The sequence below is a fragment of the Mustelus asterias genome, chromosome 2 (assembly GCF_964213995.1).
Source record: "Mustelus asterias chromosome 2, sMusAst1.hap1.1, whole genome shotgun sequence".
Lineage (NCBI taxonomy): Eukaryota > Metazoa > Chordata > Chondrichthyes > Carcharhiniformes > Triakidae > Mustelus > Mustelus asterias.
Window position 1 is genome coordinate 120,613,109 of NC_135802.1, and position 25,338 is coordinate 120,638,446.

The 25,338-nt window shown below is 42.9% G+C and overlaps 1 protein-coding gene across 8 annotated transcripts in view; it reads right to left on the reverse strand.

Annotated features, from left to right (window-relative positions):
- The window catches only part of znf622 (zinc finger protein 622), a 37,285-nt gene extending 14,968 nt beyond the window's left edge, over positions 1-22,317 (reverse strand). For 2 of the 8 annotated variants that reach the window (XM_078240762.1, XM_078240726.1), the window contains exons 1-2: positions 22,176-22,297; positions 3,690-4,310 (exon numbers count right to left, since the gene is read on the reverse strand). In XM_078240762.1, coding sequence (XP_078096888.1) covers positions 3,690-4,308 — 619 coding nt within the window. In that variant the 5' untranslated portion in view covers positions 4,309-4,310; positions 22,176-22,297. Of the gene's footprint in view, positions 1-3,689; positions 4,311-19,687; positions 19,819-22,175 lie in introns of all 8 variants that reach the window. The other 6 variants (XM_078240752.1, XM_078240742.1, XM_078240715.1 and 3 more) reach the window with 6 other exon arrangements.
- Between the last annotated feature and the right edge of the window lie 3,021 nt (positions 22,318-25,338).

Consider the following 25,338-nt stretch of genomic DNA (forward strand, 5'->3'; position numbering starts at 1 on the left):
AGAAGTCTCACAACACCAGGTTAAAGTCCAACAGGTTTATGTGAAATCATGAACTTTCGGAGTGCTGCTCCTTCATCAGGTGAGTGATTTCAAATAAATCTGTTGGACATTAATCTGGTGTTTTGAGACTTCTTACTGTGCCCACCCCAGTCCAACGCCGGCATCTCCACTTTAATGGGAGAGGCAGCTAGACCTGGCAAACTGATATGAAGGTATCTGAAATAAAATCACTGCAAATGTTTCAGTCGATCAGTAGGTAAATGAATCAACAAAGGTAAAAGGAAACCATAAATAACAAGGCCCCAGGTTCTCAGCTGGTGTCAGCTGTGGTTAAATGGGTAGCACTCTCACCTTTGAGTCAGAGGTTGTAGGTTCAAGTGTGACTCAAAACATTTGAGTACAAAATCTAGGCCGACAGTCCAGTGCAGTAATGAGGGTATGCTGCAGTGTCAGAGGCGCTGTATTTTAGCCACGGAGTTAAATTAAAGCATGTCTGCCCTTTCAAGTGGAAAAAATAACTTTATAATGTGAAGATGAGCTGGGAAGTTCTTCTAGTTGTTTGTGCAGACAGGATTAGACAACCATGATGACACAATCATAGTGCATTTTATCACCAACATTCACTGTTTAAGGTAATACCTTTGGGTGAGGTTTGAGAGGACTGCTAGTAATCAATAGCCAGTTAACACTGCACACACAAAATAGATCCTCTTATTTCCCAAGTATCTTGTTGGTCAGCGGGATACATTTAACAAAAAATGGAAATCTATCAAGTTTAAGAATTGCCAAATAGAGCTAGTGAGAAATCCATATGTGGCGTTCCTAATTCCCTGATATCATCAAACCTCCATATAACGCCTTCCAATAACTGCCATACAGACGTAGCCAGAATCGTACTCAACCAATCTGTAACCTCACGGCCATGCATATCCCTCACTCTACCATTATCAAGCCAGGGGATCAATGACGATGCAGGAGGGCATACCAGGAAATATAAAAATCAGATGTCAACTTGGTGAAGCTACAACACAGGGTTATATGCATGCCAAACTGAAGCAGCAATGTGCAATAGGTGGAGCTAAGCAATCCCACAACCAACTGATCAGATCAAAATTCTGCAGCCTTGCCGCATCCAGTTGTGAGTGGTGGAGGACAAACTGGAGGAGGAAATACCCCCATTCTCGATAATGGGGGAGCCGAGCATGGTAGGATAAAAGAAAATGCTGAAGTATTTACAACCATCTTCAGCCAGAAGTGCAAAGAGGATGAACCATCTCCTCCTCCCAAAGCCCCTAGCATGACAGATACCAGTCTTAAAGAAATTCAATTAACTCGACCTGATATCGAGAAATGGCTCAAGGCACTAGATACAGCAACAGCTATGTGCCGAAACAATACCTAGCTCAGCTGTTCCAGTACAGCTACGACACTACCAACAATGTTGAAAATTATCCAGCTATGTCCTCTTCACAAAAAGGACAAATCCACTCCATTACCACCCCATCAGTCTGCTCTGAATTATCAGAAAAGCAAGGGAAGTGTAATTGACAGAATCTTTACAGTGCAGAAGGAGGCCATTTGGCCCATCAAGTCTGTACTGGCTCTCTGAAAGAGCATTCTACCGTGTCCCAGTCCCCTGCAATCTTGCACATTCTCTCTTTTCAGACAGAAATCCAATTCCCTTTTGAATATCTTGATCGAACCTGCCTCCAAGACCCTCTAAGAAAACGTTTCTAGATTCCAAACACTCGAGTGAAAAATGTTTTCCTCACCTCATGTTTACTCCTTTTTCTAATTATTTTGAATCTGTGTCCTCTAGTTCCTGATCCTCAGTTGAGGGGGAACAGTTTCTCACTATTTACCCTGACCACACCCTTCAAGATCTTGAATACCTCGATCAAGGAAAGCAGTCTCATCCTCTCCAATCTATCAGTTCTTTATCCCTGGAATCATTCTTATGAATCTCCTCTGAACTCTCTCCAATGTCTTCACATCCTTCCTCAAGTATGGCATCCAGAACTGGACACAGCACTCCAGATGAAGCCTAACTATACGTTCAACATGAACTCCTTACTCGTGTACTCCTATTAATAAAGCCTAAGATATATACGCTTTATTAACTGTCATCTCAATATGCCCTGCCATCTTCAATGAAATATGTACATCATACACTGAGATACCTCTGTTCCTGCACCTCCCTTTGGAGTTTCTCTCTTTATTTTGTACTGTCTCTCCACCTGCTTCCTTGCACTTCTCTGGATTGAACGTCACCTGCCACTTGTCTTCCCAATCCCTGAACATTCTTACCATCTCTCCTTACATTCAACAGCATTACCATTGCTGAATCCCCCACTATTAACATTTGGGGTTACCACTAACCAGAAACTGAACTGGACAACCATATAATTACTGTGGCTACAAGAGCAGGTCAGAGGCTGGGAATTCTGTGGCAAGTAATTCACTTCCTGACTCTTCAAAGCCTGTCCTTCATCCACAAGGCAGGACTGTTATGGAATATTCTCCACTTGCCTGGATCAATGTAATTCCAGGATGTAATTCTTGATCAGCACCACATTCAGCAACATAAACAGTTACACCCTCCACTATTGGCACACAGTAGCTGCCTTATGTGCGATCTACAAAATATACTGCTGCAACTCACCAAGACTCCTTCAGAAGTAATTTTCAAACCCACAAACTCTACCATCTAGAAGGACAAGGGCAGCAGACATGTGGAACAGCACTACCTGCAAGTTCCCCTCCGAACCACTCAACAACCTGACTTGGAACTTTATCACTTCGCTGTTGCTGGGTCAAAATGCTGGAATTCTCTACCAAGCAATACTGTGGGTACACGTGAGCCAGCTGCAGTGCAGCAGTTCAAGAAGGTGGCTCACCACTATCTTCCCAAGGGCCATTGGGAATGGATAATAAATCGTCTTGACAGTGATGCTTACACCCTGTGAACAAATAAAGACTTGAGATCAGGAAGGCATTTCCGTAGAGGCTAGGTGCAAAGTTTGGCACCTTTGGTATGGTGAAAGGATCGTAAGACAGCTTATGACCTCTGACGCACAACTGTCCTAGCATGTATGATGAGTGGGAGCCAAGAACGCAGTCTCAGATCTAGAGAGTCAATTAAGTAAACTCAGGGTAATATGTCACATGAAAAACAGTGGATACCCATCTCAGCTACTAAACACAAGTTGGTCACCATCTGTTTGGCTGCTCCATACAATGAATTTTCTTCCCAATTTCTCCATCTCTAATGTAAATATAAATTATACTACAGGGAAGAGAACTCACTGTTGAGAATACTTTGGCAGTGACAAGTTGTGTTAGGTGATATTCTTAGAAAACAGATTTTTTAGGTAATTGAGAAACAGAAGTATTGCACAAAGGTATCATCCATTTTCAGTAAGGTGCTACTATAATATATTTATTGCAGAAATATTATTTAGAGTCTAAACAAGCATGAGACTAGTCATTATGTGCTGAATGTCTGGGTGCACTCACTAATCTATCAAACCAGCCATGTCAGTTACTGATGAACTGTTAAATGAGCTAACCTGTGTTTTGGGATTAGAATTTTCTTTAATACAAGGTTGAAACTTCAGTGCAATACACATATTCTACAGAGCATTATTAAAATCTAACAAGAAATAAGATGCTTATTTGTCATTATTTACCATCATCTTCCATCACCATTTCCTCCTCATCTGAGTATTCTTGCTGCTCCAATTTTGTAGCTTGTTGTTCTAACCAGACTAACCGAGGAGGCTTGTCAGGCCTTTTCTTACTCTGCTGCAATTGTTGGCTGCTAACTGTGACTTGTGACTGAGTGCCTCCAGTTGCTGGGACAACAGTCCTTTTCCTTGTTGAGGGTGACAGTTGGACCTTTACAGCCTGCTGAATGGCTGTATTCAATGCATCTTTGTCCATTCTCTCCTTACTTAATCCCTTCTCCACATTTTTTGCATTGAGCCTTTCCAACTCTTTACTTGCAATGCTGGTGGCCTTCTTTTCTGTGTCCTGGTGTTTCTTGGATTTCAAATGGTTATCGTAGGCATTGAAAGTGGCAAATCTTTTGCCACAAGATGCACAATCTGTTGCAGTCCCCTTGTTCTGCTCTTCTACAGCTGCTCTCTGGGAAAGTACGCGTTCTTGAAAGTTCTCAGCTGTAACTGGAGGCATGTCAGCTACTTTACGCTTCAGGTTATACCTATGCCAGTCTGTTTTGTAGTGTGATCTCTGAATCTCAGCATCAGCAAAAGCCACTCGACATGTGATGCAGGTGTAGGAAGACATTGCTTAAACAGAAAGAACATTTTGAATTTAGAAAAAGAAATTCCACAGTTCAGTCACAATATTAAAATGAGCAGCGTTCAGTGCCTTTCACAGCTTCGACATTTCCCCAAAACGTTTCTTTTCTAAAATTGGGGGGGAAAACCTTTTTGTTTTTCATGAAAAATCAAATCCAGAGATGCAAGCACACTATACTTGCCAATTTGATTTCCTTCACTCAACCAGTGCCCGCCGCATCTATAACTGTGCCTAGCTCCTAAGGCCTTGAATCTCTCCATGAATCTCACTGCCTCTATATTCCTTTAAGATACTCTTTAAAACCAACCTGTTGGCCAAGCATTTGGTGACATGTCCGAAAATCTCATGCAGTTCAGTGTTAAACTTGTATAATAGCACTCCTGGAAAGCGTCTTGGGACATTTTATGTTAAAAGCGCTTTATAAATGCAAGTTGTTTTCTGTGACACATGCTGCTGTGGGATAACTGTTGCCATTCTCCTCATAAATCTGTGCAATTTGCATTATTTTTATGGGGATGTACTGTGGCTGAGTGTGCCATATCTCATACAGCAGAAAATGTCAGTCTTTCCTTCCAAGTTGAGTAGGAAGCAAGACAACAATGCACTGAAAGTTACAATGGATAGCTGCTTAAAAACATACTTCATTAATCAAAACTGACTCATCAACAGTGCAAGCTCGCAAATGCCTCTCAACTATGACAATTTGTGCTGTCCCATTGTCACAGTGGCAGGAAAGTAACTGGAGCTTCAACAATAAATACAGGATTTGAGAGACTCCAAAAGATTCAGAGTGGCATAACTGCACGAAGGTAGAATTTCTGTCAATAATGTTAGGGGAGGGTTGATTTAAATGTCAGATCAGATCCATTCTACTTTAAAGGCTGATGTACTATTGAATGGGTTTAGAAAAATTTAAAAAGGAGGCATTAGAAAGGCTGATGTCACAAACATGTGATATTATACAATTTTGTAAAATAGCTGAGAATTGTCTGCTGCTCGTCCCTCACACTGCCACACAAAATGACTTCTTATACAATCCATGCTCATCGAATTTCAAAAGTGTTCAGATGCCTGGATATGCCTACTTGCCTTTCACTTGGAGCCTTTTAGAAGCCTAACCACATTGCAGTTGTAAACAGTCAGGGGGCTTTTGGCAGCCACCTTGGTTTTTTGTGTCCATTTGAAAAGATGATTAGCTTTTTTACAAAATGTATAATATCACATATTCATGGCATCAGCCTTTCTAATGCCTCCTTTGTTAATTGTTTAAGAATAAAGCTTGACTGCTGGGTAATTTTTACATTGAATCACAATATTAAAAAAGGGGAATACTTACACATACAAATTCTTAGACCGTAGATCACTTTAAGGAAACACCATTTACGTGCTTGTGACACTGGCTATACTTAAATGTTGATAAATCACCAGGACCGAATCAGTTTCATTCAAGGTTATTGAGGGAAGTAAAAGTGGAAAACGCAGTCATAATCTTTCAATCCTCGTTAGATTGAAGGGTGGTGTGAAAGGACTAGAAAATTGCAAACATCACATGCTTACTTAAGGGAGTGGTCCGTGGTCAGGAACAGCAGAGTGTGACTGCAAGTGAGGCAGGTAGAGGGATCCTGAATTCAGGAATGGATGATCCTCAGCTCTTTAGAAACCCTACAGTGCAGAAAGAGACCATTCGGCCCATCGAGTCTGCACCGACAACAATCTCACCCAGGCCCTATCCCCATATCCCTACATATAGAGTCATAGAGGTTTACAGCATGGAAACAGGCCCTTCGGCCCAACTTGTCCATGCTGCCCTTTTTTAAAAAAAAAAACTCCGAAGCTAGTCCCAATTGCCTGCATTTGGCCCATATCCCTCTATACCCATCTTACCTATGTAATTGTCGAAATGCTTTTTAAAAGCCAAAATTGTACCTGCCTCTACTACTACCCCAGGCAGCTTGTCCCAGACACTCGCCACCCTCTGTGAAACAATTGCCCCTCTGGACACTTTTGTATCTCTCCCCTCTGACCGTAAACCTATGTCCTCTAGTTTTAGACTCCCCTACCTTTGGGAAAAGATATTGACTATCTAGCTGATCTCTGCCCTCATTATTTTATAGACCTCTATAAGTTCTTGCAAGGAAACAAAGGAAGCCATGCCTTCTGTGGCAGAATGTAAAATTGCCATTGAAGGATTCAATAAAACAAAAATTGCGAAAGTCTTGGTAACCAGTAAGGACCATTGACAAGCCGGAAAAACATTATCCACAAACCTTTTAAAGGCATTTTTTCTATCCTCATCTTAAATTGCTGAATTACAGCACCAACCATACACCAGTACCTCACTCTGGTGTATAGCAAGATGAATTGTTACAATAAGCAACTACCAGATAGCCAAAATATATAACTGGTTGAGCTTGTTTTTTCAGGTTGTGCAATTACCTGGTACCAATTTATGTAACATGAAGCACAATGAGTCAGAAAATATGGATAGTGCAAGTGAAGCTTCCTGGTTTAGAAATACAGTCCAAAGACTATTCAATGATTTAAAGAAATGAACATGCAAATCTTGGTGTCTGAAAGCCAGCTCTTACGATGAGTCAGCGGATTTAGTCTGTGAGTAAAATGAGCCATAATGTGTAAAGCTGAGTTAGATCGAGCAAGTAAATATCTTTGTACTATATAAATGCATTCTGTATTAAGACATTTCTTTCCTATTATGTTACACTGGGTATGAAGGATAACTACATTCCCAAAATCAATCCACCCAAAGTAAATAAACAAGATCTGAAGTAGAATAACAAATAAACTAAAAATTAGAACAGAGAAACAGCCTCTATGAATTCTGCAGGGAAACAGAAGGGGTCTCCAGATTCAATATGGGAGAAAGTAGACAAATGTTAAAAGTGTAAAGAAGGGCAAAGCAGCATTAGAGCGGCGGTTACACATAACATTCAAAGTATTCTTTTACTACAATCAACAGTTAGAGGTAGTCAGAGAGGGTAGCCTTAAGCATAACTGTTTCTCGCTTCCCAGATGTTGCCTGACTTGATGACTGCTTTCAGCGGTTTCTGCTTTTATTTCAGATTCTCAGCACCGCCATATTTTGCTGTTCTGTCCACTGTTGTTTAGCTAACTGGGACAGCTCTCACATGGTTCCATTCTTAGCTAACTGTAGCCGGAGAATCACTTACAACAGGTTCCTCTTCCTGCTCTTGCACTGTTACCTCCACTGTCCCACAAGGATCTATCCTTGGTCTCCTCCTAATTCTCATCAACATGCTGCTCCTTGGTGGGATCATTTGAAGGCATGCCATTACTTTTCACACGCATACTCTCCCAACTCCTCCACAGTTATTGAATTATCAGACTGCTTTTCCACACCCAGTACCGAATTAGTAGAGATTTCTCCAATATCGGGAATACTGAAACCATTGGTTTTGGCCTGACACCAAACTCCAATCCCATAACTACGGACTCCATCCCTTTCCCTGGCAACAGTCTGAGACTAAGCCGGTCTGTTTACAATCTTGGTGTCACACTTGAAACCGAGAGGAGCTTCCCAGCTCATATTTGCACCATCTCTGAGGCTGCTGATTTCCACCTTCTTAACATCACTCAGCTTTGCTCCTGAAGACTGGGATAAATTCAGAATTCAGCAAAGGAGAACTAAAAAGATAACAAAAAGAAAGTAAGTAAACTATGAGGGCAAACTAGCAAGAATATAAAAAGTGACAATAAGAGCTTCTTTAAACATCTAAAAAGGAAGAGTGAGGTCAAAGTGAACATAGGCCCCTGAGAAAATGAATTTAGGGAAATAGTTATGGGGAACAAGGAAATGGCAGAGGTGCTAAACAGATATTTTGCATCCGTCTTTATGGTGGAAAATATTTCGAACACCCCATTAATACCAAAGAATATGGGGGAGCAATTAAGTACCATCACTAGAGAAGTAGTATTAGAAAACTAATGGGCCTAAAGGCAAATAAGTCCCCTGGTCCTGATGGCTTGCATCCTAGGGTTCCTAAAAGAAGTAGATACAGAGAAAGTGGATGCATTGGTTGTAATTTCCCAAAAATCCTTGGAGAAATACCAGAGGATTGGAAAACTGCCAATGTGACACTTCGATTCAAAAAGAGAGGGAGGCAAAAAGCAAGTAACTATCAGCCGATTAGCCTAACATTGATTGTTGCAAAAATGTTGGAATCAATTATTAAGGAAGTAATAGCAGCACATTTGGAAAATCATCATCTAATCAAGCAGTGTCAGCATGTGTTCATAAAAAGAAAATCGCATTTGACTAATTTATTAGAGTTTTTCGGGGAATTCTCAGCTAGAGTGGATAGAGGGGAACCAGTAGATGTGTTGTATCTGGACTTCTTAGAGGAGTTCAACAAGGTACCTCACAAAAGGTTAAGTCATAAGGGCCCATGGTGTGGGAGATAATATATTGGCATAGATAGAGAATTGGCTAATGGGCAGGATACAGCAATTGGGGATAAGGGGTTCTTTTTCAGGTTGGTGACCTGTAACCAGTGGGATTTCACAGGCATCAGTGATGGGACCACAACTGTTTACAATATATATTAGTAACTTGGAGGAAGGAAGCGAATGCACTGTAGCCAAATTTGCAGATGACACAAAAATAGGTGGAAAGGCAAGTTGCGAGAGGGAAACAAACAGTTTACAAAGAGATATTGATAAGTTAAGTAAGTGGCAAACAGTTGGCAAATGGAGTATAATGTGGGAAAATGTGAAGTTGTTCATTTTTTCCTCCTCCCTTGTGTCTGATTCTATTAAATGTTTGTTCATCCTCCAAATCTTTTGAAGATCTAATGAAGAGACACCTGAAAGATTAACCAGTTTGACTTTCCATCGATGTTGATTGACCCGGTGTGTTTAGCACCTTTGGTCTGTTTAAAGGCAAGGGGGAAAATCCAGCTCTGCCGAACTGCTTTCCTGTGAACAGTGCAAAGAAGTAGATGTTGGGTGAGAAGAGCAATGGCCTCTATTGAGATGCCCTCTGTATTTAACTAGCCAGCTAATTCTCAAAATCACACTCATACACGATGAATGGCCACCTGGCACTTGTTAACAATATCCTGGCAAAAATCACTGCTATCAGGAGAGGAGGCCAGACAACTGGGAAAAAAATAAACAATGGTTGGGAGGGGGGATTGGGGAGGGTTGTTGTGCATTTGTAAAATATATCAAATTAGGAGTCATTGGAGTCGGTTGAGTCGACAGGCTTGGAATGTCCAAAAGCTTTGTTTTAAACATTAGCTTTGATTAAACTTTTAAAAATCCTGTGCTATCAATAAGGGATCTGGTAGCTGCCTTTCAGCATTTTCAAATGGGCAGTCTCTTCTGTCATAGCATCCTTACTAGGCAGACTATGAAAGCAGAACTGTTTAAACTTTGGTAGATAAACTGAGAAGAAACTGTGTGTGCATTGAAAGCTGGCCTCCAAACATTTTTCAGAGTTTAAGTTTATGGTACTTTTTTTGCTGAGTGCTTTATTGTACACTGTGCTGTCCCCTGGAGCCTCTTGGTACATGCTAACATTGGGAAACATGTGATGTTTTGCTGTGTTCCCTGAGTTTCTTAGGTTCAAGGTGAACGTCATCTCGAGGCTGGGAGAACTCTTCAGGGGTCAAGTGTTGGCATTGGAATTACTTGGATAACCTGATCTTGTAAGCTGACACCTGCACGAAAAGGCAATTGTTGTATGGTACAAAATGATAGGATAGCATGAAGGTGAATTTTAGTAATACTGCTTATGATGATTGTCCACTGGTCAGCAGAAGGACAAACCTGAAGATATCAGTTGGATCCTGCAGACCCAGAGGTAACGGTCTGTTTCTCTCAAAAGCCACATTCGCTCATTGCCTCCAAATGGTTCCCTGGCCAGAGGGGCCAGTGCTCAGAACATTCATTTTGGACTGGTCTGAAGGCTTTACCATCAGGAGGAATATATGTGGATGGGCTTTGTACCACCAACTACCCCAGGTATCATTGGACAGCATCAAATACTCTTTGGATACGGGCACTGGGACTTTCGGTGGACCTTACTATAAGGTTACTATATTCTTGCCATGTCTCACATTCTCCAAGGTATTCCTTAGTGCTCCATGCAAGTCTGATGCTCATCCAATATTATTCTGAGAGCTGAACCCCAGAGTTGTAAGTTTTAAGTTTGTAAGTTTGAAGGGGACAAGCAGAACATCCACTCCACTCTAGCAAATTCCACTTTGACTTCTGACTTATCTGGTATTATGAGGGTCATGAATGAAAGAGTGACACAAATATAAAGAGACTGCAAGGAAGGGTCATAGAAGCAGGTAACTTGCCTTGAATTTCTAGTGAAGTTATTTAAATTTCTTCACACATTGAAAAGTAGTTCTGATGTTTGGCAACACACTATGCAGAGAGTGACTGCAACAAAATGTGCACCATGTTCATGATGGGGCTACCATAAACGTATGTTTTCTCCTGTTCCATATCTCTGTTAAGAGGATTTGCAGGTTTAGTGTCCTGAGGTTTGCCACGTTTTTCTCCAATCTGGCTGTGATTTTTGCCACCCAGATTGCTGTTTACTTATCTTTTAACCAACTGTAAGTTGTACATTCTACTGTTTCATAGGTCACCTCCGCATATTTTCCGATTCCCTTAAATAAGGTATTTTTTTTACCCTTTGCTCAGTTTTTGGAATGCTGTATTGGGAATTCTCATGCCCCACTTTCCCCAGTGTAGCTACAGCATTACCGGCATATTTAGGCAGACAACACCTCTACAATATTTAAATCATTTGTCCTATTTCATGCCACGACCTTGAACAGTGGTGTAATTTGGGCCTCTGTATATTGTGAGCGATATGGAACTGGATGAAAATGGTAGTGTATTCTTGGAACTCTTAGCGCTGAATCTCACCAATCAATACTTTTCAAATGTGGGTGTGGAATCTGACTGAGTCAATAAACAGACAAAAACAGATTTCATTTTGGTAATCACCTTGTTCTAAGAGCTTGATTGAACACAACGTTACAAAGGACTGTGTGCTCTTAACTAAATAACTGCCCTATTTTTGCCAAATATATAATTTCATTGGTTTCCCATTGCAGATGGGAAACCTAGTGTTATTGATATTGTCCCTTTCCTGGAGAATTAAATGAAAAAAAGCAAAAAAGAAACCACACTTAATAAAATCACTGCACTACTGTTACAACAAACATCAAAATTAAAAGACTATTATTCAGCAATATGATTGGGACAGCCCTGCCCAATGTAGACAAATGTTAAAGTCCAAACCAGCCAGATTTCCCTGATGTGTATGCTACACAAATATATTACTTGTACACATGCAAAAGGCACTTAAGCAAGAGTTTAAAGTTATTCACAATAAATGACCATGTAGGAACTCCTACTTCTTTCAACCTTGACCTGCATTTATTTACCTGCTAATCCCTCTAACCCTCATATTTACCCACTAATCCCTCTAATCTACGAATCCCAGGACAATTTAGGGGCAATTTAGCTTGGCCTACCTAACCTGCACATCTTTGGATTGTGGGAGGAAACCGGAGCACCCGGAGGAAACCCACGCAGACATGGGGAGAATGTGCAAACTCCGCACAGACAGTGACCCAAGCCGGAAATCGAACCCAGGTCCCTGGAGCTGTGAAGCAGCAGTGCTAACCACTATGCTCTTGGCCTTGTCCAACAGGTATGAGGTACCTGCTCTGCTCCCTGTGTGGAAGAGGAAAAGGGCTGTAGGCAAAATGAGTTAGCCGACCACTGCACCATGCTACAGGAGGCCATTCAAGAGGGGAGAGCAAAAGATAAGTTGTAGGGGATTCTATAATTAGGGGGAATTGATAGCATCCTTTGTAAGCAGGATCGTGAGTCCCGCATGGCATGTTGCCTTCCCTGTGCCAGGGTGAGGGACATTTCTGACCGGCTTGAAAGGATATTGGAGTGGGAGGGGAAGACCCCCCAGCTGCTGTGGTCCACGTTGGGACAAACAACATAGGAAGACGAGGAAAGAGGACTATGTTTCAGAACATAGAATCTCTACAGTGCAGAAGGAGGCCATTCAGCCTATGTAGCCTGTACCAACAACAATCCCACGCAGGCCCTAACCTCATAACCACACATACTTATCTTGCTAATCCCCCTGATACTAACAGACAATTTAGCATGGACAATCCACCTAACCCACACATCTTTGGACTGTGGGAGGAAACCAGAACACCCGGAGGAAACCCATGCAGACACAGGGAGAACGTGCAAACTCCACACAGACAGTGACGATAGCCAGGAAACAAACCCGGATCCCTGGCGCTGTGAGGCAGCAGTGCTAATTACTGTGCCACCATGCCGCCCAAAAACTAGGAACTAAATTAAAGAACAGGTCCTCAAGAGTTATATCTCTGGATTACTACCTGAGCCACTTGCAAATCGGCATAGGGATGAGAAAATTAGGGAAGTGAACACAAGGCTAAAGGAGTGCTGAGGGAAAGAGGGGTTCTATTTCATGGGGCTTTGACTTCAGTATCGGAACAGGAGGCATCTGTACCATTGGGACGGTCTCCACTTGAACTCATCTGGGACCAGGGTCTTATATAGCTGCAACATTATCTCACGACTCCTAAACTCAATTCCTTGATTGACGAAGGCCAGTATACACTATACGCCTTCTTAACCACAGCCTCAACCTGCAGAGCTGCTTTGAGCATCCTATGAACTCGGACCCCAAGATCCTTCTGATCTTCCACTCTGCCAAGAGTCCTACCATTAATATGATATTCCACCATCCTATCTGACCTGCCAAAATGAACCACCTCACACTTATCTGGCACACTATCTGCCACTTCTCCGCCCAGTCTTGCATCCTATCAATGTCTCACTGCAACTTCTGACATCCCTCTACACTATCCACAACACCTCCAACCTTTGTGTCATCAGCAAACTTACCAACCCATCCCTCCACTTCCTCATCCAGGTCATTTATAAAAATCACAAAGAGTAAGGGTCCCAGAACAGATCCCTGGTGCACTCCACTGGTGACTGACTTCCATGCAGAATATGACCCATCTATAACCACTCTTTGCCTTCTGTGGGCAAGCCAGTTCTGGATCCACAAAGCAATGTCCCCTTGGATCCCATCCCCCTCACTTTCTCAATAAGCCTTGCATGGGGCACCTTATCAAATGCCTTGCTGAAGTCCATATATACTACATCTACTGCTCTTCCCTCATCAATGTGTTTAGTCACATCCTCAAAAAATTCAATCAGGCTCGTAAGGCATGATCTGCCTTTGACAAAGCCATGCTGACTATTCTTAATCATATTATACCTCTCCAAATGTTCATAAATCCTGGCTCTCAGGATCTTCTCCATCAGCTTACCAACCACTGAGGTTAGACTCACTGGTCTATAATTTCCAGGGCTATCTCTACTCCCTTTCTTGAATAAAGGAACATCTGCAATCCTCCAGAACCTCTCCCGTCTCCATTGATGATGCAAAGATCATCGCCAAAGGCTCAGCAATCTCCTCCCTCGCCTCCCACAGTAGCCTGGGGTACTTCTCATCCTGCCCCGGCAACTTATCTAACTTGATGCTTTTCAAAAGCTCCAACACATCCTTTTTCTTAATATCTACATGCTCAAGCTTTTCAGTCCACTGCAAGTCTGCACTACAACCACCAAGATCCTTTTCCATAGTGAATACTGAAGTAAAGTATTCATTAAGTACCTCTGCTATCTCTTCCGGTTCCATACAAACTTTCCCACCGTCACACTTGATAGGTCCTATTCCTTCACATCTTATCTTCTTGCTCTTCACATACTTGTAGAATGCCTTGGGGTTTTCCTTAATCCTGCCTGCCAAGGCCTTCTCAAGACCCCTTCTGGCTCTCCTAATTTCCTTCTTAAGATCCTTCCTATTTGCCATATACTCTTCAAGATCTCTAACATTACCTAGCTCCCTGAACCTTTTGTAAGCTTTTCTTTTCCTCTTGACTAGATTCATTACAGCCTTTGTACACCACGGTTCCTGTAACCTACCATAACTTCCCTGTCTCATTGGAATGTTGCTATGCAGAACTCCAGACAAATATTCCCTGAAGATTTGCCACATTTCTTCCGTACATTTCCGAGAAAACCTCCTTCCAATTTAAGCCTCCAATTTCCTGCCTAATAGCCTCATAATTCCCCTTACTCCAATTAAACACTTTTCTAACTTGTCTGATCCTATCTCTCCCCAATGCTATTGTAAAGGAGATAGAATTATGATCACTATCTCCAAAATGCTCTCCCAATACCAAATCAAGTACAGCCTCTCCTCTTGTGGGCTTATCTACATACTGTGTCAAGAAACCCTCCTGAACACACCTAACAAACTCCTCCCCATCTACATACACCTCTTACTCTAGGGAGATTCTAATCAATATTTGGGAAATTAAAATCTCCCATCACGACAATATGCTGGAATTTCAGATTCAGATTGAGTGAGAGAAGACAGAGTGCCATACTAGAGTTTGGCGTTAGGCAAAGGTAATTATACAGGCCTGAGAAAAGGGTGGCCCAGCTAAACTGGACACAAGTAATTGAGGGCAGGACAGTTGAGGAACAACGGCAGATGCTCAGGGAGATATTGAATATCTCTCAATTAAAGTATATTCCTGAGAGGATACTGAAGAGGAATTGTAAAAAGAAGAAAAACATCCCATAGCTAGACAACAAAGTCAAAGAAGACAAAAAGGCAAAAACTAGGGCATACCAAAACTACAAAAGCTAGTGGCAAGCCGGAGGATTGGGAGAATTTTAAGGTTCAGCAAAAGGTTATTAAAAATAGAATCAAAAGAGCTAAGATGAACGATGAAAGGAAACTAGCAGAAAACGTAAACAGATACCAAAAGCTTCTACAAGTATATAAAGTGTAAGAGAATAGCTAAAGTAAATGTTGGACCTTTAGAGGACGATACTGGTAAGGCATTAATGGGGAACACAGAGGCACTAAACAAATAATTTGTCTCTGTCTTCACGGTAAAGAATGAAGATTTTCCAAAAACTGTAGTTAATTCAGAGCACCTTGGTGCACTAACCATTACTAGGGGGAGGGTATTGAATAAATTAATGGGATTAAAGACAGATAAGTCTCCAGGACCTGACGGCTTGCACCCAAGGGTGTTAAAGGAGGTGGCAGCAGAGATATTTGATGCATCGTTTGTGATATTTCAAAATTCTTTGGGATTCTGGTACGGTCCCGGTGGATTGGAAACATGCTAATGTGACGCCCCTATTCAAAAAGGGAGAGGCAAAAGGTAGGAAACTATAGGCCAGTTAGCTTCACCTCTGGTGGGGAAGTTGCTGGAATTAATCATTGAGGAGATGACTGAGCATTTGGAAAGACAAAGCTCAATTCACCATTGTCAGCATGATTTTATGAAGGGAAAGTCATGCTTGACAAACTTGCTTGAGCTCTTTGAGGACGTAACCAGCAAGGTGGATAGTGGGAAGCCTATGGATATGGTATATCTAGACTTCTAGAAGACGTTTGACAAGGTGCTGTATAAAAAACTGATCCAGAAGGTGAGATCGAAAAGGATTGGGGGTAGAGTACTAAATTGGATTGAGGATTGGCTGACTGACAGAAAACAGAGGGTTGGGATAAATAGGTTCTTCTCTGCCTGGCAAAATGTAACTAGCGACGTGCCGCAGGGTCAGTCCTTGGACCTCAACTGTTTACAATCTATATAAGCAGGAACAGAGTGTAACATAGCAAAATTCGTGGATATTAAAATAGGTGGGAAAACAGGCAGTGGCTGGGAGAATAGGCCAAAATTTGGCAGATGGAGTTTAATGTGGATAAGTGTGGGGTTATCTATTTTGGCAGAAAAAAATAGAAAGGCAAATTATTACCTAAATGGAAAGCAGATTCAAAATGCGCCTGGACAGAGAGATCTGGGTGTTTATGTTCATGAATCGCAGAAGGTCGGTATGCAGGTACAGCACATAATAAAAAAGGCAAATGGGATGTTGCCGTTTATCGCAAAAGGACTGGAGTATAAAAGTAGAGAAGTGTTGTAATTGTATAGAACAAAGAACAATACAGCACAGGAACAGGCCCTTCGGCCCTCCAAGCCCGCGCCGCTCCCTGGTCCAAACTAGACCATTCTTTTGTATCCCTCCATTCCCACTCCGTTCATGTGGCTATCGAGATAAGTCTTAAACGTTCCCAGTGTCCCCGCCTCCACCACCTTGCCCGGCAGCGCATTCCAGGCCCCCACCACCCTCTGTGTAAAATACGTCCTTCTGATATCCATGTTAAACCTCCCCCCCCACCCTCACCTTGAACCTATGACCCCTCGTGAACGTCACCACCGACCTGGGAAAAAGCTTCTCACCGTTCACCCTATCTATGCCTTTCATAATTTTATACACCTCTATTAGGTCACCCCTCATCCTCCGTCTTTCCAGTGAGAACAACCCCAGTTTACCCAATCTCTCCTCATAACTGAGCCCTTCCATACCAGGCAACATCCTGGTAAACCTCCTCAGCACTCTCTCTAAAGCCTCCACGCCCTTCTGGTAGTGTGGCGACCAGAACTGGGCGCAGTATTCCAAATGCGGCCGAACCAACATTCTATACAACTGCAACATCAGACCCCAACTTTTATACTCTATGCCCCGTCCTATAAAGGCAAGCATGCCATATGCCTTATTCACTACCTTCTCCACCTGTGACGTCACCTTCAAGGATCTGTGGACTTGCACACCCAGGTCCCTCTGCGTATCTACACCCTTTATGGTTCTGCCATTTATCGTATAGCTCTCCCCTACGTTAGTTCTACCAAAACGCATCACTTTGCATTTATCTGGATTGAACTCTATCTGCCATTTCTTTGCCCAAATTTCCAGCCTATCTATATCCTTCTGTAGCCTCTGACAATGTTCCTCACTATCTGCAAGTCCTGCCATAGGGTACTGGTGAGACCACATCTAAAGGACTGGTCTCCTTATTTGAGGAAGGATGTGGTGGTATCGGAGGCAGTTCAGAGGCACCAGACTGATCCTGGGGATGAAGGGGTTGATGTACAAGGAGAGATTAAACAGTTGGGCTTGTACTCGCTGGAGTTTAGAAGAATGAGAAGGGATCTGATTGAGGTATATAAAGTTTTAAAAGGGATTGATAAAGTTAATGTAGACCAAATGTTTCCTCTTATGGGGCAATCTAGAACAGTATAGGTCACAAGTATAGACTGAGGGGCAGTAATTTAAAACTGAGATGAGGAGGAACTACTTCTCGCGGAAGGTGGTGGTGAATTTGTGGAACTCGCTGCCCCATAGCACAGTCTGAATCATTCAATGGTTTCAAGAGGGAAATGGACATATTTCTAATAAAAAGAGAAAGAGGGAGATGGGGAATAGGTGGGGAGGTGGATTTGAGACCAGGGAGAGATCAGCCATGATCTGATTGAATGGCGGAGCAGACTTGAAGGGCTGAATTTGCCTACTTCTGCTCCTCATTCTATGTTCCTATGAAGGGTATAAGAATAAGCTGTTCAATAACCCACCAGTTAGTTTAACCTCAGGTGATGGGAAGGCTTTTAAAAACAGTAATGTAGGACAGTCACATAGACCAATATAGGTTAATAAAGGAAAGCCGGTTTGGATTTGGTAAAGGCAAATCCTGCTTAGCTAACTTACATGAGCTTTATGATAAAGTGCACACAGGTTTCTAAATGCTATTTGATAAATTGTTACCCAACAAGCTTGCTGGCAAAGTTAAGACGCATGAAATAAAGGGAGCAACGCTAGAATGGATAAGAAGTTGGCCAAGACTTGAGGACATAGACTGGTGGAATAAGTGGATATGGCAGATGAAATTTAGTGTAGAGGTGTATTAAGTGATATTGATAGGAAGATAGAGGAAAGGCCCTGCAAGATAAATTATATAATACTAACAGCGGAATCTCTAATCACATAATTACAAATTGTTGAAGTTGGCAGGGTAGGTTGCAAAAGCTATTAAAGCAGATCCTGGGCTTACCTTAGAGTATAAAAGCAAAATTATAGCGAGCATTTCTAAAGCACTGGTTCAGCCTCAACTGGAGTGTTATGATCAATTCTGGGCACCACACTTTAGAAAGGCTGTGAAGGCATGAGTGAGGATGCAGAAAAGATTTAGGGATGAGGGATATCAGTTACTTGGAGAAATTGGAGAAGCTCAAGCTGTTTTCCTTATAGAAGATTGAAATGAGATTGACAGAGGTGGTCAAAAGCATGGGGTGTCTGAACAGAGTAGATTGTGGGAAAATGTTCCCATTGGCAGGAAGGTCAAGAATCAGAGCACAACAATTTAATGTCAATGGTAAAAGAACCAAAGGAAACAAGGAGGAAAAGGGTTTTTTTTGTTACACGGCGAGCAGTTAAGATCTGGAATGCACAGCATCAGTGTGGTAGAGGTAGATTAAATTGTAGTTTTCAAAAGGGAATTCAATATTATTTGAATAGAAAAGAATTATAGAGTTACAGGGAAAAGACATGAGAGTAAGAGTAGCCAACTTGCTCGTGCAGAGAGCTGGCAAAAGTATAAGGTATAAGGCGGCATGGTGGCACAGTGGTTAGCACTGCTGCCTCACAGCACCAGGGACTTGGGTTCGATTCCCAGCTTAGGTCACTGTCTGTGTGGAGTTTGCATGTTCTCCCCGTGTCTGCATGAGTTTCCTCCAGGTGCTCTGGTTTCCCCCTACACTCCAAAGACGTGTGGGTTAGGTTGATTAGTCATGCTGGATTGCCGCTTAGTGTTAGGGGATTAGCAGGGTAAATACATGGGGTTACAGAGATAGGGCCTGGATGGGATTGTTCTCAGTGCAGGCTCTGCGGGTCAAATAGCCTCCTTCTGCACTGTAGGGATTCTATGATTCTAAGTTATCATCACAAACCTGGAAGATCATACATCATTATACACTTGGACTTCAGAAGCCTTTGACAATATACAATTTAAAATCTCTTCCCTTGAAAGATCTTTGCAGTGTGGGAGGAAACTGGAGCACCTGGAGGAAATCCACGCAGACACGGGGAGAACGTGCAAACTCCACACAGACAGTGACCCAAGCCGGGAATCGAACCCAGGTTCCTGACTCTGAGGCAGCAGTGCTAATCATATAAAAAGCGACTTAATAAGCTATTAACCCTGCAAGATTAAAGGGTCGATCCTAGAATAAGCAATTTTCTACATTCTCATGGAAAGAAGGAACATAGGAGGAATAGGCCAGTTAGCACCTTAAGCATTCTCTGCTATGTATGGCTGATCTGTACCTCATTCCCACTCACCCATCTTTAAATTATCTCATGATACACTTACCCAAAAAAACCAGCCTCGAACTTGAACGTTTCAATTGACCCAGGAACTACAGCCTTTTGGGGGTAGAATTGTAGATTTCCACGACTGTGTGCACAAAGCGTTTTCTAATTTCACCACCAAATGGCCAGGCTCTAATGTAAAGAGTATGCTTCATTAGAGGATATAGCTTCATTACATCTACCCCATCAAGTCTAATCACTGGCAAAACCAGCATTTATTGCCCATCCCTGATGGCCCTTGAACTGACCTGCTGGGTCATCTCATAGGGCAGTTAAGAGTCAGCCATATTGCTACGAGTCTGGAGTCACATATAGTAAGAACACACATAGAACACATAGAACAGTACAGCACAGAACAGGCCCTTCGGCCCACGATGTTGTGCCAAGCTTTGTCTGAAACCCAGAACAAGCTATTTCCTCCCTATCATCCCGAAGTGCTCCATGTGCCTATCCAATAGCTTCTTAAATGTTCCTAAAGTTTCTGACTCCACTATCCCTGCAGACAGTCCATTCCACACCCCAACCACTGAGTAAAAAACCTACCTCGGACATCCTTCCTATATCTCCCACCATGAACCCTATAGTTATGCCCCTAGTTACCGCTCCATTCACCCGAGGAAATAGTCGCTGAACGTTCACTCTATCTATCCCCCTCATCATCTTATAAACCTCTATCAAGTCTCCTCTCAACTTCCTCCGCTCCAAAGAGAAAAGCCCAAGTTCCCTCAACCTTTCCTCATAAGACCTACCCTCCAAACCAGGCAGCATCCTGGTAAATCTCCTTTGCACTCGTTCCAGTGTCTCCACATCCTTCTTATAGTGAGGTGACCAGAACTGCACGCAATATTCCAAATGTGGTCTCACCAAGGTCCTATACAGTTGCAGCATAACCCCACGGCTCTTAAACTCAAACCCCCCATTAATAAACGCAAACACACTTTAGGCCTTCTTCACGGCTCTATCCACTTGAGTGGCAACCTTCAGAGATCTGTGGATATCTCTCTGTTCCTCCACATTCTTCAGAACCCTACCTTTGACCCTGTAATCCACATTCAAATCTGTCCTACCAAAATGAATCACCTCGCATTTATCAGTGTTTAACTCCATTTGCCATTTTTCAGCCCAGCTCTGCATCCTATCTATATCTCTTTGCAGCCTACAACAGCCCTCCACCTCATCCACTACTCCTCCAATTTTAGTGTCATCAGCAAATTTACTGATCCACCCTTCAGCCCCCTCCTCCAAGTCATTTATAAAAATTACAAATAGCAGAGGACCAAGCACCCTGTGGCACTCCGCTGGTAACCGGTTTCCAGTCTGAAAATTTTCCATCCACCACCACCCTCTGTCTTCTGTTAGATAGCCAGTTACCTATCCAATCGGCCAAACTTCCCTCTATCCCACACATCCTTACTTTCTTCATGAGCCGACCATGGGGGACTTTATCAAACGCCTTACTAAAATCCATGTATATGACATCAACTGCACTACCTTCATCAACACACTTAGTTACTCCTCAAAAGATTCTATCAAATTTGTGAGGCAAGACTTGCCCTTCACGAATCCATGCTGACTATCCCGGATTAAACTGCATCTTTCTAAATGGTCGTAAATCCTATCCCTAAGGACCTTTTCCATCAATTTACCGACCACCGAAGAAAGACTAACCGGCCTATAATTACCAGAGTCATTTCTATTCCCTTTCTTAAACAGAGGAACAACATTCGCCACTCTCCAGTCCTCTGGCACCACCCCCGTGGACAGTGAGGACCCAAAGATCAATGCCAAAGGCTCTGCTATCTCATCCCTTGCCTCCCAAAGAATCCTAGGGTATATTTCATCTGGCCCAGGGGACTTATCAACCTTCAGTTTAAGAAATCTCACAACACCAGGTTAAAGTCCAACAGGTTTATTTGGTAGCAAAAGCCACCTTCGTGGACGAAGGAGCAGCGAACGCTCCGAAAGCGAGTGGCTTTTACTACCAAATAAACCTGTTGGACTTTAACCTGGTGTTGTGAGACTTCTTACTGTGTTTATCCCAGTCCAATGCCGACATCTCCACATCGTCACGTATAGGCCAGACTAGGTAAGGATGGCAGATTTCCTTCCCTAAAGGGAATTTAATTCGTAAACCAGATGGGTGAAATAGTTCTGCATCGATGGCAAGTCACATTCAGTGTTAATAAATATTAAAGTAAATTTGGTGTATCACGTGCAGGCAGAGCTGATGCCAAGCACGTGTGTACAGCACAAGGTCGCAGCAAAAGCAAATACGACTATTACATGTAGGACTTTATCCATAGTACTTGGGTTAAGACTAGTCTTACTCGACGGTAACGCACGACAATTGTTTTCCATTGAAGACAATCGCCACTGATATTTATAGCGGGGATCAATTACTGCAACGATAAACAAATTCCGGCATTTGGCAAATCTAACAGCGAAATCTTGTACTGCTTTGACTGCGAGTAAATCTGATGGATATTTACCAGCAAACGGGTTAGCCGCTGGATTCAGTTACTGTTAATCGCTTCAGGCCTTGGCTCTAAAGCGAACCCGAAACAGCAGCAACTTCCACTCACCTGCCGGACACCACAGCCCATGCGCTGCCAAACACTTCCTTCCAACTCCTCCCACAATCCTTCTGTCGCCGGAAGTCTGTGTCGGTGCATTGCGCCTGCGCTTGGTGTGAGGGCCATTTTTCTTAGTGGATTCTGTACTTAGGTTGAGGGAAGGTGTTTTGCTGGTCTTTAAAGCTTTTCCATCCATGGTGGTGTTCTCAAATCAACAATGAGAAATTAAGGAGCTCCATTTATTTTTCCAAAAAATATTCATTCATAAAATTTGTAAAAGTACACGAGAAGATAGTTTATGGACATTCCATAAAAGGCAGTCTAGTTTATTTGAAGGGGTGCCTCACTTGACATTGTCTATGGTTTCTCTTTAGCATCAAACGTGGCCTGCGAGGAGTCACCTGTCGTGTGTCCTAACGTGGCTTTGGAGCCCGGTGCAAACCTGCATGCCTCACTATACTTACAATAACAGGTTATATTTCAAATATACATTTTGTGTCAAGGCATTCACTCGTGCAAAATAAAAACAAAATACTGTGGATGCTGGAATCTGAAACACAAGCAGAGAATGCTGGAAAGGCTCAGCATTTATAAGGAGATAAAACAATCAACGTTTCAAGTCTGTTTAACTCATATAACACGTTTTCCTTTTTTTGTTCTATTATAATGTATGGGAGGGCTGGAACAGTGATTAGTGAGTGCTGGGAGATGAGTGCAATGAAGGTGTAACAGTGAGTGCAATGAGGATGCAGCGAATTTAAGAACAAGAGACAGCTGCCCCGGTGGGGCGAGGGGTAGTAGTGGTGGTGGTGGTGTTTGCATTCAGACAAAAAATGAGATATTTTAAAAGGATTACGGTCACAGTCTAAAGTTGTAGAACTCAATGTTGAGTCCTGAGGGTTGTAATGTGCCGAATCGGAAGATGAGATGCTGCTCCTCCAGCTTGCATTGGGCTACACTGGAGCATTGCAGCAGGCCAAGAATGGACATGTGGGAATGAGAGTGAGGTGCTAAGTTGAAATGGCAAGCAACAGAAAGGTTGAGGTCACACTTGTGGGCAGAGCAAAGTTGTTCTGCAAAGCGGTCACCCAGCCTGTGTTTATAGTCTTCCCAATGTAGAGGAGACCGCTTTGGGAGTAGCTAGTATAATAAAATTGAAGGAGGTGCAGGTGAAACCTGAAAGGTTTCCTGAAAGGAGTGTTTGGAACTTTGAACAGGAAGAAAAGATGAGCTTTCTTCTGTGATTGCAAGGGAAGGTGCCATGGGAAGGGGATGGAGGAGTGGACCAGGATGACCTATAAGATAATGAAGGGGCTGGATAGGGTAGAGGTGGAGAGATTCTTTCCACTTAGAAAGGAAACTAGAACTAGGGGGCACAGCCTCAAAGTAAAGGGGGGTCAGTTTAGGACATAGTTGAGGAGGAACTTCTTCTCTCAGAGGGTGGTGAATCTCTGGAATTCTCTGCCCACTGAAGTGGTGGAGGCTACCTCGTTGAATATGTTTAAATCACGGATAGATGGATTCCTGATCAGTAAGGGAATTAGGGGCTATAGGGATCAGGCGGGTAAGTGGAACTGATCCACTTCAGATCAGCCATGATCTTGTTGAATGGCGGGGCGGGCTCGAGGGGCTAGATGGCCTACTCCTGCTCCTATTTCTTATGACATGAAGAGAGCTGTCCCTGTGGAATGCAGATAGGAATGGTCTATAGCATATATAGGTAGAGTGCATGTAGCCCAAAGGGATTTACACAGGGCTCAAGCCCTCAGTGCATTACGCTGGGAGGGCATTAGACAATGGATGTAATGTAGTTCTGAGAAGTTTGAAATAATTACACTTCAGGACACAATGCTGGAGCTTTAGTATAGTGTATGCTTTACAGTGACCATGCATCCCAATTTTGCCGGAACAGCCCTGGTTTTTCATTAGATGTTCTGGTATCTCAACAATTTTCTCCAAAGTATTCAAATGTCTGGATTTTCACCTTTCCCAGCTTTTGCAGAGCGTTTCTACACTTTCTCTCCCGTGAGTCTCTTCTGAGTCCTGATATAAAAACAGATTTGTAATCAAAGCAAGTTCTCCTGCCCCATGAACTCCTACATTTCAAAGCTCGGAATCAAGGCTTAATAGAGGCTTAATAGAGTCAAGGCTTAATAGAACATAGAAAAGCTACAACACAAGCAGGCCCTTCGTCCCACAAGTTGTGCCTACCTACTAGGCTTACCTATAACCCTCTGTCTTATTAACTTCCATGAACTTATCCAAAAGTCTCTTAAAAGACCCAATCGATCTGCCTCCACCACCACTACTGGCAGCCGATTCCACACACCCACCACCCTCTAAGTGAAAAACTTACCCCTAACATCTCCTCTGTACCTACTCCCCAGCACCCTAAACCTGTGACCCCTTGTGGCAACCATTCCAGCCGTGGGTAAAAGCCTCTGAGAATCCACTCTATCAATACCTCTCAACATCTTATACACCTCTATCAGGTCACCTCTCATCCTTCGCCTATCCAAGGAGAAAAGACCTAGCTCTCTCAACCTATCCTCATAAGGCATGCCATCTAATCCAGGCAACATCCTTGAAAATCTCCTCTGCACCCTTTCTATGGCTTCCACATCCTTTCTGTAATGAGGCGACCAGAACTGGGCACAGTACTCCAGGTGGGGTCTGACCAGGGTCCTATACAGCTGCAGCATTATCTCCCGATTTCTAAACTCAATTCCTCTATTGATGAAGGCCAGTATTCCATATGCCCTCTTAATTACAGCCTCTACCTGCTACGCTGCTTTGAGTGTCCTATGAACTCGGACCCCAAGATCCTTCTGATTTTCCACACTGCCAAGAGTCTTACCCTTAATATTATATTCTTTCATCCTATTCGACCTGCCAAAATGAACCACCACACACTTATCTGGGTTGAAGTCCATCTGCCACTTCTCCGCCCAGTCTTGCATCTTATCTATGTCTCGTTGCAACTGCTGACATCCCTCTACACTATCCACAACCCCACCAACCTTTGTGTCATCAGCAAACTTGCCAACCCATCCTTCCACTTCCTCATCCAGGTCATTTA